The following is a 16,343-nucleotide window of genomic DNA, read 5'->3' on the forward strand; positions in this document are numbered from 1 at the left end:
CTTATTCCTTATATTATCCCTTCCTATCACAAATAACCCCAAATCCTAGCATTGATTACCATATTTTTTTCATTTATAAGACACCCCCATTTAAGACTCCTATTTAAGAAACCGGGGGAAGATGGCCCCCATGTATAAGACGCCTCCAAATTTTGGACATAATTTTTTAGGGAAAAGAACCTAGTCTTATACATGGAAAAATACAGTAATTTTAGTGTTTAAGGGGAGCCCCCCAGTTCTGTAACAGTATTCTTAGATCACATTTTACCTTGGGGTGCCATGGTGGGTGGGTTACATGCAATCTACATACCCAGAAGTTGAATTAAATTCAGTAGAATTAATATTGTAGCCTTTCCCTGCTGGCATAGAGGGCAAAGCAGAGGCACATCAAAGTTGTTAAATGCTATAAAGAAAAAGGGGCATTCACATGTTACATTCTATGAGTGAGCAGTCTTTATACCTGTTTACGCAACCATTTAACTTCACAAATCAACTAGTTTACACTCTTTCATGCAAACAATTGCACATCTATACAGTCGTATCTCGCAAGACGAATGCCTCGCAAGACAAAAAACCCACAAGACGAAAGGGTTTTTTGTTTTTTGAGCTGCTTCGCAACACGATTTTCTCTATGGGCTTGCTTCGCAAGACGGAAACGTCTTGCAAGTTTGTTTCCTTTTTCTTAACACTGTTAATACAGTTGCGACTTGACTTCGAGGAGCAATTCATAGCATGCGGTGTGGTAGCCTTTTTTGAGGTTTTTGAAGACTTTGGTGATTTTTGAAGCTTTTCCGAAACTTTTCCGACACCGTGCTTCGCAAGACGAAAAAAATCGCAAGACGACAAAACTCGCGGAACGAATTAATTTCGTCTTGTGAGGCACCACTGTAGTCTGTTTGTATCTGGTGTTAAGTGTAAAGCGAACAAGCTAAGTGAGTCAAGTCAAGGTGCAACATGGCTCTGTTGTTATAAGATAAAATTAAGGCTATGTGCCTAAAACACATCTCCTGAGCCTTGGGATAGCCAACATGGGTGGAATCTAGACACATATGAAATTCTTGTGACTACAACTCCCATAATCTTCGGTCTTGGCCATGACTAGTAGGGCTCGTTCTCGCTTATGCTTGCCTCATGTTTCCTAAGCACAAGTCTGAGAGGTTTCTTGTTTAACCCATTGTTTCCCTGGGGAAAACCGGCTGTTTACCGCTGGGGGCTTATCCATACAGTACTTACTTCTCCTGTGCTCTGTGTCAGAGCCCTGTGTTGTTGTTTTTTGCTCCAAAGCTTTCCATGTGAAAACCCTCTTTTTAACACTAAATCAGAGCAAATGGAAAGAAAACCGTGGAAAATCTGAATTGACCTTAGCTCAAATTCAGCTTTAAAGAGCAAATCTTCGTGGGAAAGCTTGGGATAATAATAATAATAATAATAATAAAGCTAGGGCATGCAATGTTAAAGCGCAATCCTTTGCCTGGAATGAGTGGGGCAAAGGGTGAGGGGAGATAGACTTTGTGCTTAGCGTGCGGAAACTTGTTGTGGGTCACTTTAACCCCAGAACAGCAGCGCAGGTGTGCAAAACTGAATTAAAAGCGGGGCGGGGCGCCGTCCATGTAAGGCCCCCTCCCCCGCGCAAAGTCCATCACATGACCCGGCGCACGGGAACTTATTTAAACAGCAGGCCTCGGCCCAAGAGGTCTGCAGTTGTACTGAAGGCAAGGCATGGTCTACTGGCCTGCTGGCCCTCTCCGTCCCTCCCGGCGGAGCCCCGCGCTGCCCCTGCGCCTAGTCCGCGCCATGCCGCCAAGGAAGCCCAGGTTCTCCCGCCCTCAAAAGCCTCCTCTCCCTCCTCCTCCTCCTCCCCGTCGTCGTCCTCGTCCTCCTCCTCCATCGCCGCCCACTTTCCCGTCATGCTCGTCATGGCCGCCCCCACCGTCCCCTCTGACCTCGGGCCCGCCGTTCTCGCATCCGGGCTTTCGGCACTACACCAGGAAGATGGCGGCGGGAGCGGCGGCCTCAGCGGTGGCATCGACGTCAGGGGCATCCACGCCGGCGGCGCTCCCTGCCGAGTGGATCAAGAACTGGGACAAATCGGGCAAGATCGAATTGTGAGTCCGGGGGGGCGTGGGGGTCTGGGGGGAGGCGCAGCGGCGTGGGGGGTGGTAAGGGGGGGAAAGACATGGTGGGAGGGGGAGCTGGCAAGGTACGCTGGGTGGAAGATCGGCGAGGGTGGGCAATGGAGGGCCTGATCCCACTCCTCCAAGCCCTCAGACCGGCGGCTCCTGCTGTGGGGGCGAGACCCCCCCCCCACTTTCCCGCGCGCGATCCCCCTCCCCCCTCCCCCGATCTCCGCCGCCCCTTCCCAGCGCTAGGCCCTGAGGTGACTCCGGGCTTCCCTCGCTCCTTTGAGCGCCGCGCCCGCCCCCATCTCTTCTTGCGCTAATCCTCCCCCCGGCCCAGACCTTTAGATCTCGGTCCTCCTTTCTCTCGCTCTGCTCGGAGATCAGATCGCTTTGAGCTCCTTTCCCTGCCGCGCGATGGAAACGGGACAGGCGCGCTCGCTTGGGTGGGGGGGGGTTTGTCTCTCGGTGGGACCCCCCCCACCAACGATCCCACTCCCCTACGATCGCCGCCTTTCCCGTTTCCATCGTGAGGCAGACGTTCGTCAAAAGCTGTGTAATGTTAGGTATCCTGGGCCCATCCTTCCTTCCCTTTCTTTCCTTTCTTTCCTTTCTTTCTCTCCCCCGTTATTATTGTCATTATTGTTACGTTAACCAGCCCTCGCCTTTTGGTAATGTTCCCCGCTCCCCACCATAGCTGGACCTTCCTTCCTGCAGTTGCATTGTTGTTCGTTTGTTCAGCAGTTTATTCTTTCAACCATCTGAATAGAAAGCTATCTTTAGAGAAGCGTGAAGCTTGGATGCTGTAAGTGTAAGCCTTTCCCCCACCATCTTAGCTTCCTTTTGGTACCTTCCCCAGTGAGGTTTATGGTCTTTCTGGCTCCAGTTTTGTACATCTTAGTGTGGGGTTTCTGCTAATAAAATCGGACCGCTTGCTGAAGGTGTAATGGGGTTGGACAGCAACCCTAATCCCTCTCACTAGAGAGTGGGTTCCATTGAAGTCAGTCAGGCTTGCTTCTGAATAAACGTGCTTAGTAGGATCATGCTATAAAAGTTGCTTTTTGTAGTTTAGCTGCAGAGGGATTTGAAGACTTTGTGGATCGAGAGCTGTCCTTATGCAGAAAGCAGATACAGTGGTACCTCGGGTTAAGTACTTAATTCGTTCCGGAGGTCCGTTCTTAACCTGAATCTGTTCTTAACCTGAAGTACCACTAATGGGGCCTCCTGCTGCCGCCGCGCCGCCAGAGCACGATTTCTGTTCTTATCCTGAAGCAAAGTTATTTACCTGAGGTACTATTTCTGGGTTAGCGGAGTCTGTAACCTGAAGCGTATGTATCCCGAGGTACTACTGTACTTCAGTTATCAACTTACAAATGCTAACAACTAAACAGAATATAAATTCCTTAAATGAATTTAATTGAATTGAATTGAAATCAAGCAGCTATGCAGTATCCCAGACCACGATTTATAGCCCAGTCCCAAGTATGTTTATTCATATCTAAATCATACTGACATCAATTAAATTTAATTCCAGATTTACTTAGGATTTCAGCCTATAGCCTGAGCTAGTGTGGTCCAACCTCTCAGACTTAGTGGGACACAAGAGTACTTCAATGCAGAACATGCGGCCACACACTGAATTTAATTTCCAAATTGTAAATTAAAGTGCTTGCAATATTGTTAATTATATTTAATATACACAATATATTCAAATGGATATATAAATGAATACACAATTAAATAAAAATAATACATTTATTTAATAAAATTTAATACACAAACAGTTGTCTCTTTCTTTAACAATGAAGACATTGAGTTCCTGTCAGCATAAGCAGGCAGGGTATAAAAACAAAATCATTTTAGAAGGCTTCTAATAAAAAACAATTCAAAGCTCTTGTGAAGCCAGTAAATAAATGCAGCCTGTGAAGAAGCTTGAAAAGCTTGACGAATAAATCCCTGAACTTAAAGGTAATATTGTGGGAGGGTGGAACTCTTGTTTCCTCTCCCCAACCCTTCCCAAAAAATCCTGGAGTGTAGTTTTAAATTGGCCAAATGAATGGAGAGGACCAGAAAATACAGTAATTGCTGCATCACTTTTTTTTTAGTGCAATGAAGGAATCTGGATTTATTTGTATTTTTTTAAGCAGCAAAATGAGAACAGAGCTTCCTCTTTGCAGGGACGTTTACAATTCTAGGATGATTTAGTCCAGTTGAGCATGTAGACATGCATAGGATTGTGCTATTACCAACTTTTTGCTTAAGAAGGAAAGAAAGGAGGTGGGGAGGGGGTGGCCAACTAGCGTGGAAAATAACTGCACCTTCATTGCGTTGTGTGCAGCCAGGATCAAAACCTATCCAGGAGGACACAGGAAGCAGCAGCAGCAAACTAAAATAGGGAAGCTGAATGCGAATTTGGCTGTTTTCCTATCTATCCTCCTATAGAAGTATTTTTCTTCTTGCACTGCCTTCCCCACTCTACAACACAGCAATAAAACCACACACATATCATGTGATATGCGAAGTGCCCCTTAGAATGCCACAGCTGATTATTTGCCCAATCTCTGTACAGTGGTGCCTCGCAAGATGAAAATAATCCGTTCCGCGAGTTTCTTCGTCTAGCGGTTTTTTCGTCTTGCGAAGCAACCCTATTAGCGCTATTAGCGGCTTAGCGGCTATTAAAGGCTTAGCGGCTAAAAGGCTATGAGCGGCTTAGAAAAAAGGGGGGAAGCGGAAAAAAATCCCAAGACTCGCAAGACGTTTTCGTCTTGCGAAGCAAGCCCATAGGGAAAATCATCTTGCGAAGCAACTCAAAAACGGAAAACCCTTTTGTCTAGCGGGTTTTTCGTCTTGCGAGGCATTCGTCTTGCGGGGCACCACTGTAATGAGAATCAGTTGTCTGTGATGGGGCTGCAGCCAAGCTCAGGTGCAAGCAGAGCAACCCTCACCTGAATGCTATTTAAGCTTTGATCAATGTGCCAATAATTATTAGCATTGTAGTGCATTAATAGAGGAGGAGGGTTGGAGCAGGGGAGGATCGAGGGAGCCAGCAGTGCAACCACAGGTTCTTGTCCTCCCGAGCAGTGCCGTCCAACGACCTGGTGTGCCCGCAGCTGGGAATGTAGGAGGCAGGACTTTCTGATGACAATGGAGTGCAACACTTAGTTGCTGCTGCTGCTACTGCTGGTGGTCATTAACAGGGAGGGGGGTCGTAGGAAGGGCCGCCAAAAAAGGCCTCAAGGGCCACATGTTGGACCACCCTAGTGTGAGCAGTACTCTCTTGAAGGTAACTCGCATTCAATACAGGTAATTTACTTTTGAGGGATGAAGACTGTAAGGATCCCACTCTTTGTATATGATTGCTTGGAACAAAGTCTCATTGATCTTGGTGGGACATCTTACTAAACACACCAAACAGAGACTCAGAAAGTCTATCTCTTGGAATATGCATGATGTGGTCCCATCATATTACCAATCCTGCAAGTGTTCTTCATGTGCAGATAGGTTTGCAAATACGACTTGTAATAGTTCAGTAGGTATTAAGGTCCACATAGTACAAGACTTGTTTTTGGAATGAACAAATTCTAAGTAATCCTTCTGTGTTAATGTACCTAAGTATGAGAGTGGCCATCCCAGTTCTGATTTCTTTTGACAGTGTAGTTAGGATATTAGTACAAAATAATTTTTAGGTCCAGTTAGATACAGTCGGTCCAGTTTATTTGCTGAAACTATTGGGCACCTCAAAACTGCAAACAATCTAGTTGAGATACACTTTCTAACAAAGAAATGAGATCCAGGGGCAAGAGCTGTTGTCATTTGATTGGGAGCCACCCAGAGTGACTGGGGAAACCCAGCCAGATGAGCTGGGTATAAATAAATTCTTCTCCTTCTTCCTGAAATTTCCAGGTCCATAAAATCTTAGCCACAACACCTTGATGTGCTGGGTCAATTATCCACACAGTTTTAGACTTCAGTAGCCCACTATGTGGGTTTGATACAAATCTATAGCTGTGAGCAAAACATCTTAATTTTTTTGGGTCACAGAAGATTTCCATTTTCAAAGTGTACCAGCATAGGTTAGACCAGGGGTAGGCAACCTAAGGTTGGTGGGCTGGATGCAGCCAATCGCCTTCTCAATCCGGCCCATGGATGGTCCGGGAATCAGTGTGTTTTTACATGAGTAGAATGTGTCCTTTTATTTAAAATGCATCTCTGGGTTATTTGTGGGGCATAGGAATTCGTTTGTGTGTTTTTTTCAAAATATCGTCCGGCCCACCACCTGGTATGAGGGAAGGTGGACCGGCTCACGGCTGAAAAAGGTTGCTAACCCATGGGTTAGACTGTGTCCACCTCTTCCCAGAAATACCTGCTGTCAGGCATGAATATTAGCTGAAACCCTTGTTTTCATAGAGTTCAAAACCTGTTTAGATGTGTGTTTTGTGCATGATAGAAGTTCCTAACTAATTTTAAATTGGTTTAAAAAATACCTTGTTTTTGTAGTGTCTCTGTTCATAAACATGACTGCTGCTATTCCCCAAAGGTCCCTCATTATCTGCTCTGCTGCTTACTGTATTTTTGTGCCTTTAAATATCTTCTAGGAAAAAAAATTCACATTCTAAACTAGTTGTTAGGACCAGCTTAAAGTTCAGTCAGTCGTGTGTTAATATTACAACAATTTCTAAAACGTGCACTGGGTCAGAGAAGATAAGAAATTACAGGCTCATTAGCCTAAAGTCTCTCCCAGGTAAATGAGTGAAAAGCATTACATAGGAACTTAGGAAGTTGCCTTATATGAAGTCAGAACATTGATCCATCTAGCTCAGTATGATCTGCTCTGACCAGCAGCAGCTCTCCAGAGTTTCAGATAGGGGTTATTTCCAGCACTACCTGGATTGAATCTGGGACCTTCTGTACACAAGGAAAGTACTCCATCACTGAGCTTTGGTTCTTCCCTGAGCTATGAGCTACAATTATCAAACATACAGAATAATAAGGTTGAAGAGGAAGAATAATAGTCTCTGCAAAGAAAAGGCTTTTCTCACCATTTTAAAAGTATTTTCTGAAGGTAGCCCCAAAGTGCAGTGCTACCTTCATTGGTACCCTCCAGATGTTTGAATTTCATCTCTCATTAGTCTAAACAAACATCTGCATGCTGTTCGGGGCTGATGAGAGTTGTAGTACGAAATACCCAGAAGGCATTAGGTTGGGAAAGTCTGGTATAGATACAAGTAATTTGGTAAACATTATATAATTGAATTGCCGAAAAAAGAACAACCATGTAACGAAGCCTGTCTATGTGTCGTTTTTAAAAAAGATGACATGGGGAAAATGTGTTGAAGTTTATAAAATAGCCAGTGACCATATTTGAATGTGACTTAAGCCATGGTGGTTTATGGCTTACTTGAACTGGGACTTGGTGTGTATTAGCAAGTTTGTTTTGCTGCTCTTGCTGCTTTGACGAAGCAAACCACAATTCCTGGCTTCATGTTATGTTAATCCAAAGATCATGGTTTGTTTAGTTTCCAATAAACCATGATTAGTATGTTAACAACATACTTCGGAAGCAGATCATGTTTTATTTCCCAAGCACAAAAAAGGACGGAATCAGACTTGCACTGTAAGCCATGGGGCATGCCCATGGTGAGACAGAATTAGTTTTCATAGTACTAAAACTTTTGGTCAACCAATGAAATTGATTGGCAGTAGATTTAGCGCACACAATAGGAAATATTGTTTCATAAAATGCATATTTAACATAACAGATTAGTTAACATTGACAAAAATATAATAACAGAGCAGGTTTATACAAAATTGTGTTTTCTTAATCTAAACTCAGATGCTGATGGTGCTATGGTCTAAACCACTGAGCCTCTTGGGCTTGCTGATCAGAAGGTCGGCAGTTCAAATCCCCGCAACGGAGTGAGCTTCCGTTGCTCTGTCCCAGCTCCTGCCAACCTAGCAGTTCGAAAGCACGCCAAAAAGTGCAAGTAGATAAATAGATACAGCTCTAGCGGGAAGGTAAACAGTGTTTCTGTGTGCTGCTCTGGTTTCATCAGAAGCGGTTTAGTCATGCTGGCCACATGACCCGGAAAAACTGTCTGCAGACAAACGCCGGCTCCCTCGGTCTGTAAAGCGAGATGAGCGCCTCAACCCCAGAATCATTCACGACTAGACTTAACTGTCCAGAGATCCTTTACCTTTACCTTTTTAATCTAAACTCCAGGAGTGAAAATGGGCAGATAATAGCATTAGGCTGGTTTGTTTGCTTACGTTGTTTTGTGGTGGTATACAAATTCTGAGTTGCCCAGTGGTATTTTATTTGGCATCATCTCCTGGTGTTGGTGATATTGCCAATGAAGATTTGTATGAGGGAGTTGCCTCTAACTTGTTAGTTGGATTTTTCAAGAGTTACTGTTAAAGGATTGCTGCCAGAATTTATTGGTTGAATCCTTTGATTCTGATACCACAAGTATTTCCTCCTTGAATGAAGAGTTGAAAAGATCAAGCGCAGAATTTTCAAAAGGAACAAAGAGCAAAATAAAATCACTCTCATTGCCAGTAATTACTTCATATTTATCAGGCGTCTCTCGGAGACTATATGCTTCTAATCTTAAATGCCTAATCTTAAATGCCTGCAGACTGGTAATGTAAATCATATTTACTTTGCTTCAGCAATTGTTTTAAACTAACAGACCTCTTTCCTGCTTTAACTGGAGGTCTGTATCCTTTGTTACATCCTATGTACACTGGAAACAGTAAAATAAATGAATGACTATTAAATGAACTTTAAGACATTATTTTGTTTACTCTTCATACCTTGTAGTTTTCTTTTGGTTTTTCTGGTGGTGACTTTTGGATTCCTTTTATTTTCCTCACTCTTAATTTCTTTTTATTGAGAATGCCAGACAGTGGTTGTTTACTCCCCAGTCATAAGTACAGTGATTTGAGAATAAGCCACATTTATGTAAGTAGAATTACCACTTGAGGCTTACGACTGAAATATATTTGTGAGTCAGTTGCTTTTTAACAGTAATAATATTATCAGTTACAGTGCCATTTCCCCCTTAGAACGCTAAATACATGTTTTGTAGCCGTTCTTGCAGTATTGAAAAATCTGCCTTAGTTGAAACTTCACTTCTTCAAGATGTGAGAAAAACTAGGACTGTTGACTCATGAAAATGTTTTCCTTGCTAACATTGCCTTTGGATAAGGTTGCAACTAAGCCATAGTTAAGCTCGGAGATCTTCAAGCTCACATTTTCTCCGAAGTGTACAGAAGTAGGAAGTTGGAAGCATTTGTTTCTGTTTTTGCTTAAACATGATTTGTTACTTCATGTGCATTGATAAACTGGTTACTCTTATCTAAAACAAGGTTTTAGGTCATGTTAATATTTATCTTGGTTTATCAGCTCAAACAGAATGATAAAACAGTTAAGCAGAAGCCAAAACTTCCAAACCATTCCCCCTACGTGGAAGGTGAGGGGAGTGCATGACCTAAGCTCATTTATGTCACTACTATGTCATGACCTAAATGCTGAAGGTTTTTCTGAATTGCATAACTAAGAGCTATTACATTACATATACACTTAATTAATAGACATAAATGAATGCTGTTTAAAAATTATACTTTCATATACATTCCGCTCGTAACAGCTGAAATTACAGATTTTTAAATACATATTGAAAGAGAGAGAACGAAAAAGAGAGGGAACATATTACCATATTTAAGAATGTAAAGAAGAAAATACATTATTGAAGTGAGATGTGAGAGACCATGATTTACAGATCCCATTTGCTGCTTCTTTTCTTTGTAATTGCATGTACTCATTTACTGTTTAGATGGTTAGCAGTAAAAAAGAAATTACAGGCTCTTTAAAAAACAAAAACTGGTCAAGGTCCATTGGTCTTCCTATTGATAGAATCGGTTACATTTGTATTTGAAGGTTCATATTCTAGAATGTTTTGAACCATTCTTTTTGCTAAGTTATCGGTCAGTTGGTGAAACAGCTGGATGGCAGCTGTGTAGACGTGGCTGGATGATTGTTATGTGAAATTGTTATGGAAGATTTACCATTAATCAGTTTTAGTATTTCTCTGTAGAATTAAACTGTAGTGTTTATCACAGCAGTAGATATGAGTGTAAACAGATACTGATTTTATTTTTCACTCAGTTTGCTGCTTGAGCAAAATCAGTGTACAAAGCCTGCTCCAGAACCCTTTTTCTGACTCATAAAAATCTGATTGCTGTGTCTTGAGCTACTTCTTGAAGGCATATTTGTTGTGATTTTCTTGTTAGACCTTTGTGCCCAGTGACAACCTACCTGTGGTCAAAGTAATGTAGAAAGTACTGGATGCTTCATAAACAGGCATTTATTCAAGAGGCTGGAGAATAATATCTTTTTAAAAAACAAAACCCTGTGAACATAGAGAAACCTTTATCTCTGTCCTATAAGCATTATTGTTCACTAAATATATATACCACCATCCTAAGATCACAGAATGGTTTACAACATAAAAACACAAAATATAATAATAAATACCCCTGACACATTTAAAAGGCCATAGATTCTTTAGCAGTCAAAGTCCTAGTTGAAGAGGAATGTTTTCACCTGGCAACCAACTGTGCAATGAAGACACCAGGCAAACATTCCTGGGAAGAGCATTCCACAAACAGGGGGACAAAAAAAAGGGCCTGTTCTTGTGTTGCTACCCTCTGAAGTGCTCGGGGGAGTGGGGACACAAATAAGGGCTCAGATGATTATAGGGTCTGGGTCAGTTCATATGGGGAGAGGGTGGTACTTGTAGTTATTGCAGTCCTGAGCCATTTAAGACTTTATAAGTCAAAACCAGCACTTTGAATTGGGCCTGGTGTAGTCAAACCAGGATTGGTGTTATATGGCCACCACATTCTGTACCAGCTTAAGTTTCTGAACTGAAGCAGAGCATACAAGTTAGGCTTTCACTTTCCAGGTAGGGGCACAGCTGAGTCAGCAACCAAGGTTTATGGAATGCACTCCATGCCACTGAGGCTACCTGAGCCTCAAGTGACAGGAAAAGATCCAGAAATACCCTAAGCTACATAACTGCTCCTTCAGAGGCAGTTTACCCCCATCAAGAGCAGGCCACCTCCTATCCATCTGGTCTAGGGGACCACCCCCTAACTGTGCTGGATTGAGTTTCAGCTTATTGGCTCTCATCCAGTCCATTACTGAGGCAAGACAGGGGTCCTGCATATCCACTGTCACACCTGCAAATGTAAAGGAGAAGCATAGCTGTGTGACCATGTAGTCCCAAACCTGGGATGACCCTACTGACTAGTTTCATGTAGATGTTAAACAGCATAGAATATAAAATTGAACCTTAAGGCCTTGAAGGCTCCATGATCCTGAACAACACTCCCCAAGCATCCAATCCAAGCAGGACTCGAACCACCACAATTCACACTCCCTGACCCTCAAGTCTGCACTGATGCTGCCCTGAGTACCTAAGTGGGCATATCTGGGTGAAACCAACTCCACTTTTCTCACCCACCTAGGTCTCCATAATACAGACCTGATCAGTCTCATTGTCCACAATCACATCATGGTTGAGGGAGATTTTATTTAGAATCTACCTGGCATTCAACAGTAGCAGCTTCAGACTTAAGGACTGGCTGATAGGGCAAGCACAGTTCCCCAGGTTGTGGGGTGTGGGTGCTGGCACATAGCACAGCCACTAACTGCCTGTGCTGTGTCTTCCCCACCACCCACACCAGGCTTCCCCTGTGATTGGGGCTCCTCCTACTCTCCCCAGCTCCTCTCTTCCCATACACATCTTTTCTTCCCTCCAAAAGCAAAACACATTAAGAAACAGTAAAAACAATTAGGATGATGTTAAGCAGGTAGCCCTTGGCCTTGCTCTCCCCATGAAGTTGGTCTCCCCAAGGGGATGACTCCCATTTGGTATCAGCCCTGGGCTTTATATAGTCCCCACTCCCCTGGTAGGTTGAGCCCAGGTGGGCTGTCAATAAGTCAGCAGTGGGAGAAGCAGGGCAACTTCTATCTCTGCCAGCCAAAAGTGGGGAAAGGCTGGCTTCCTCAAGAGCAAGAATTCAAGCAGGTGTGGAGGAGGGCTAGGTTGAAAACTCCCCTCCACCACTGATTGGAGTTGCTGCCTCGGTGGGTGGGCTATAGGACAAAGGTATTACTGTATTTGTTTATCCGTTATCCTGTCTTTAGCATCAATTTTCAGTATAATGTATTACTGAGTTACAAAATTTTGAATATTGTACCACACAATCAAAAATAATAAATTTTCAGTAGGCGAACTTTCTGGGAACTAAGATGCTTAAAAAATCCATTTCATTTGTTTTAGCTTGCAGCTTTGCCGTAATCTGTCTGAAAATGTAACTTTCAGAGGTAAGTAAATACATTTAAGGCTTTTTTATTAAAAATAATGAAATTAATCTTACACATTAACTAGGATAGCTATTTATAGAGGTCAGGATCTAGAAACTTTCAAAACCAGTTGTGTGCCTTCAAACTAGTTTTAAACATGATTTTTGTATAGCAGCCATTCCACACCACATAGCTAACTACTTTTCAAATGAACATCTTAAAAACATTTTAACATATGCATGGGAAAGTTTATTCAAATAAGAAAGTATATACAGTCCAAATAGTTGTATGCCAGCCCTTGGACTGTCTGAGATAGTGATCACTCATCCCAGACTACTGTTAAAAGGACAAACTTTATCATGAATAAAAGAGGGGATGCTGGGGCAATACTTTGTCCCTATACTTTACTCAGGAGGTACTCAGTAGTGCTGTGGGTTCTATCCTGGCGAAGAGACTTTATATTCAAATAAACCTGAGGTATGCCTACTTAATTTGCTTCTGCCTATGGTAGAAGGAAGTAGGATACAACTAATAAGTGTAAGGAGCTTCCTTCACTCCTTCAGAAGTGTCTTGAGGATGAAGTAACGGTGCAAAAGGTTCAAAATGAGTTAAACTTATCCATTAGTACTGTGAGAAGATCACAGTTCTTTGCACGTTTTGGTTTAAGCGATGCTTTCTTGTTGCAATAGTAACTGTGATAAACTTGAAAAGAGATCATTGAGTGTGTAATAGATAAAATTTGTTGATTTTTGGATCAGAGCTCTTGCATAGTCACTTGGAACATTCCCTTTTGCAAGCCTTCTTGAAACTAATAGGAACTGTGCAACAGCACTCTGCTCTGATACCTATATATTAGACTTTTTTCAGCTTTTGTAAAAAACCTGTTTTGAAATCATTTTTGGCGAAAAACAGGTTTTGGCAAAAAAAAATTGGATTGAAATCTATCTTGGTAATGTTCAGCCATAATTAGAACATAATTGGAAATAACAAAATGAATTCTGTGAAATTATTGTATAGGAATGCTATAAAATACCCTCATCAGAGTTTAAAATTACATGATTCACCCCCCCCCCCATGTCTTGCAGGTATCCAGCAGGCTTTATATGAGCTTGCATACCATGTTGTCAAGGGAAACCTAAAGTACGATCAAGCTTCCAGTGTTTTTAATGATGTAATAGTAAGTATATTTTTGTGGTACCTGTTACCAAAACTTCTTGCTTAGCCTTCTTAGTTCAACACTGTTTTAAATTTCCAAATGAAACTGAACAAGTTGGAGAATGGTTTTCTGCCACAATTCTTTTCCTTGTGCCAGAATGTTCTAAGTAGGAGGTTTGAATGTCAGGCTGTCTACTGATAACAAAATCTGTTTCTGATTCATTTTGATATAATTATACTATTTACCGTATACACTCGAGTATAAGTATATTTTTATGCTGAAAAAGCCCCCCTCGGCTTATACTTGAGTGAGGCGGGTGGCGGAGGGCCAAGCGGCCCGAAAGGAGCCCTTTCTTGCCGCTGGTCCCGCCACCACCCACTTCTCGCAAGGGCAGGCACAGAAGCTGCAGTTGGGATAGCGCAGCGCCGATGGTAGGCAGGGGGAGGGGAGGGGCTGGGGGAGATTGGGGAAGAGAGAGAGTCCCCCTCTGCCGCATGTGCACGGTCCGGTCCACCACAAGCTCTAGGGAATGGTGAACCAGCCCCCTCCAAAAAAAGTTTGCTGACCCCGGTCTAAAACAACTAAGGGCACAGTTGAGGCAAGCTAATTCAGCCCATGTTTAAGTGCTGTTGATGTCTACGGGATGAACACTAGTTCATACTTAACTTCTCCACTGAAATCAGTGGGATTTCAGAAAATATAATTTAACCAGTTTCATGCCCTACATTTGAGTTTGAGGGTGAAGGGGATTTCGCTTTGTGCTTTAAATGGTGTTTCTTGGGACTGCTGTAGTCACTGTTCTTAAATAGCCTGTGTTTTATAATAGCTTATAGCTGATGACCTCTGGATTATACTGCAGAGGCAGTTTGCCATTGCTCTTTGGATAAAAACCAAAAACATGTGAGACTTAACAGTTGTATCTGTTTTCCTTAGCTGTTGGGGAGACACTGTGATGTATACAGTTAAAACATATTTAGTGTACTCATCAAACTCTTTTCTTTTAAAAGGAATTTCGTGATGACATGCCTTCCATTCTAGCAGATGTATTTTGCATTTTAGGTAAGTCCACCCCTCCTTTACCTTCAGAAGCACTGTCACATTTAGTATGTAGCACCCAGGTCACCATGAAGGGATGAGGTTAACTTCTCTTGAAATAATCACTTCTTCTAATAGCAAGCTCAGGTGCTTAGTGCTGATGACTGTGTAGCCAAAACAGGGTCATTCAGATACAAGAGGGACTGTCATTATGCTTGGAGAAACCTCAAGGTTTGCGGGAGTATAGTAAATGGGGTGGGGCGGGGAGAACTCACCCACACAAGTCCAGTGAGGACCGAGTATGATCAGTGATTGTGGAATGCTGCATGTCTATTGATGAGTGAGAGGGCAGTAGGGGAGAGAAGCAGAATCAAAGTGTCCTAAAAGAGAACAGGTCCGCCTGGAAATTTGAACAGGACAACTTTACATTGCAGTGTTTGTGGCAAGTTTTTTGTTGTTCAGACTATTTTTAACCATTTTCTTAAAACACACTACTTTAATTTGGTTTAGCAGATATTGAAAAGAAATTTGCTACCCAAGCATTATGCTTAGATAAGTATTTTGCACAGAAAAGCAGTCCAAAAATCACATATGTTAGCTTACATTGTTGCTTGTACAGTGGTACCTCTGGTTACAAACTTACTTCGTTCCGGAGGTCCGTTCTTAAGCTGAAACCGTTCTTAACCCAAGGCGCACTTTTTCTAATGGGGCCTCCCGCTGTGCGCGTACCTCCGGCATGTGATTTCTGTTCACATCCTGGGGCAAAGTTTGCAACCAAGAGCAGCTACTTCTGGGTTAGTGACCTTCGTAACCTGAAGCATTTGTAACCAGAAGCATTTGTAACCAGAGGTACCACTGAACATGTTAAGCAAGTTTCTGCAGCAACATCTGAGTACTGTATATGCTTATGGTAATAGAATAGATTGCCCATCCAAAAGCATAAATTCTTAGCTACTATAAAATTTGAGGAGAATGATCCACTGACCTAACAATTGTTGAGGTTTAATGTGACTATCTTGGACCATTCTATCTTAGTAATTTCTAAAGCTTGGTTATTATTCAGCAATGAACACATTGTATTCTATATCTGAGTAATCATGCTTTAAATAAACGAAATTAGTTATATGCTAAGTTTGGTGCCATTATTATTTACAGTTTTGATGCCTTAAAGGTTTTCAAATCAAGTTCATGGGAAATAGTTTCCCATTCCTGTTTTCAAATTTAATCTAATTAATGTATTAACTGTTGCTTACGAAAAATGGTTCCAATTAAAAATATGAAAAAGGGGAAAAAACTTTAAAAAAATATTAAAAGGAAGGCATGCGTATGAAAAATAAAATAGTCCTAGACTTTTGCAACCTTGGCAGTTTCTGTTTTAACTGCTGATAGATTCTCTTTAGATGTTTGCTAGTTGTGTTAAAACATTGCAGGAGAGAGAAAATATGATACAAATCTAGATGTACGCGGGTTGTAAATCATGTCTGAAATTATTTCTGTCTTATCAAGGCCTGAGCTAAACAATGCTTAGATTTGTGACTTGGTCACAATTGTGTGATTAGATCTGTTAATAGACAAAGAGTGTTAGTATCATTAGACTGCAGTTGGCAAACCTGTGCACACTTACGTAGGCTTATTGAATGCAGTGATGTTTTCTTCTCAAGAA

At 42.1% G+C, this 16,343-nt stretch overlaps 1 protein-coding gene across 9 annotated transcripts in view; it reads left to right on the plus strand.

Annotated features, from left to right (window-relative positions):
- The first annotated feature begins 1,693 nt into the window (after positions 1–1,693).
- Positions 1,694–16,343, plus strand: part of LOC114588784 (THO complex subunit 2) — a 57,938-nt gene continuing 43,288 nt past the window's right edge. For all 9 annotated transcript variants that reach the window (XR_013391346.1, XR_013391348.1, XR_013391347.1 and 6 more), the window contains exons 1-4: positions 1,694–2,105; positions 12,467–12,510; positions 13,575–13,666; positions 14,653–14,704. Coding sequence is in view for 4 of the 9 variants with exons in the window: in XM_028714254.2 (XP_028570087.2) it covers positions 1,720–2,105; positions 12,467–12,510; positions 13,575–13,666; positions 14,653–14,704 (574 nt within the window). In the remaining 5 variants the exon portion in view is untranslated. The remainder of the gene's footprint in view (positions 2,106–12,466; positions 12,511–13,574; positions 13,667–14,652; positions 14,705–16,343) is intronic.

The sequence above is a fragment of the Podarcis muralis genome, chromosome Z, assembly GCF_964188315.1.
Source record: "Podarcis muralis chromosome Z, rPodMur119.hap1.1, whole genome shotgun sequence".
Lineage (NCBI taxonomy): Eukaryota > Metazoa > Chordata > Lepidosauria > Squamata > Lacertidae > Podarcis > Podarcis muralis.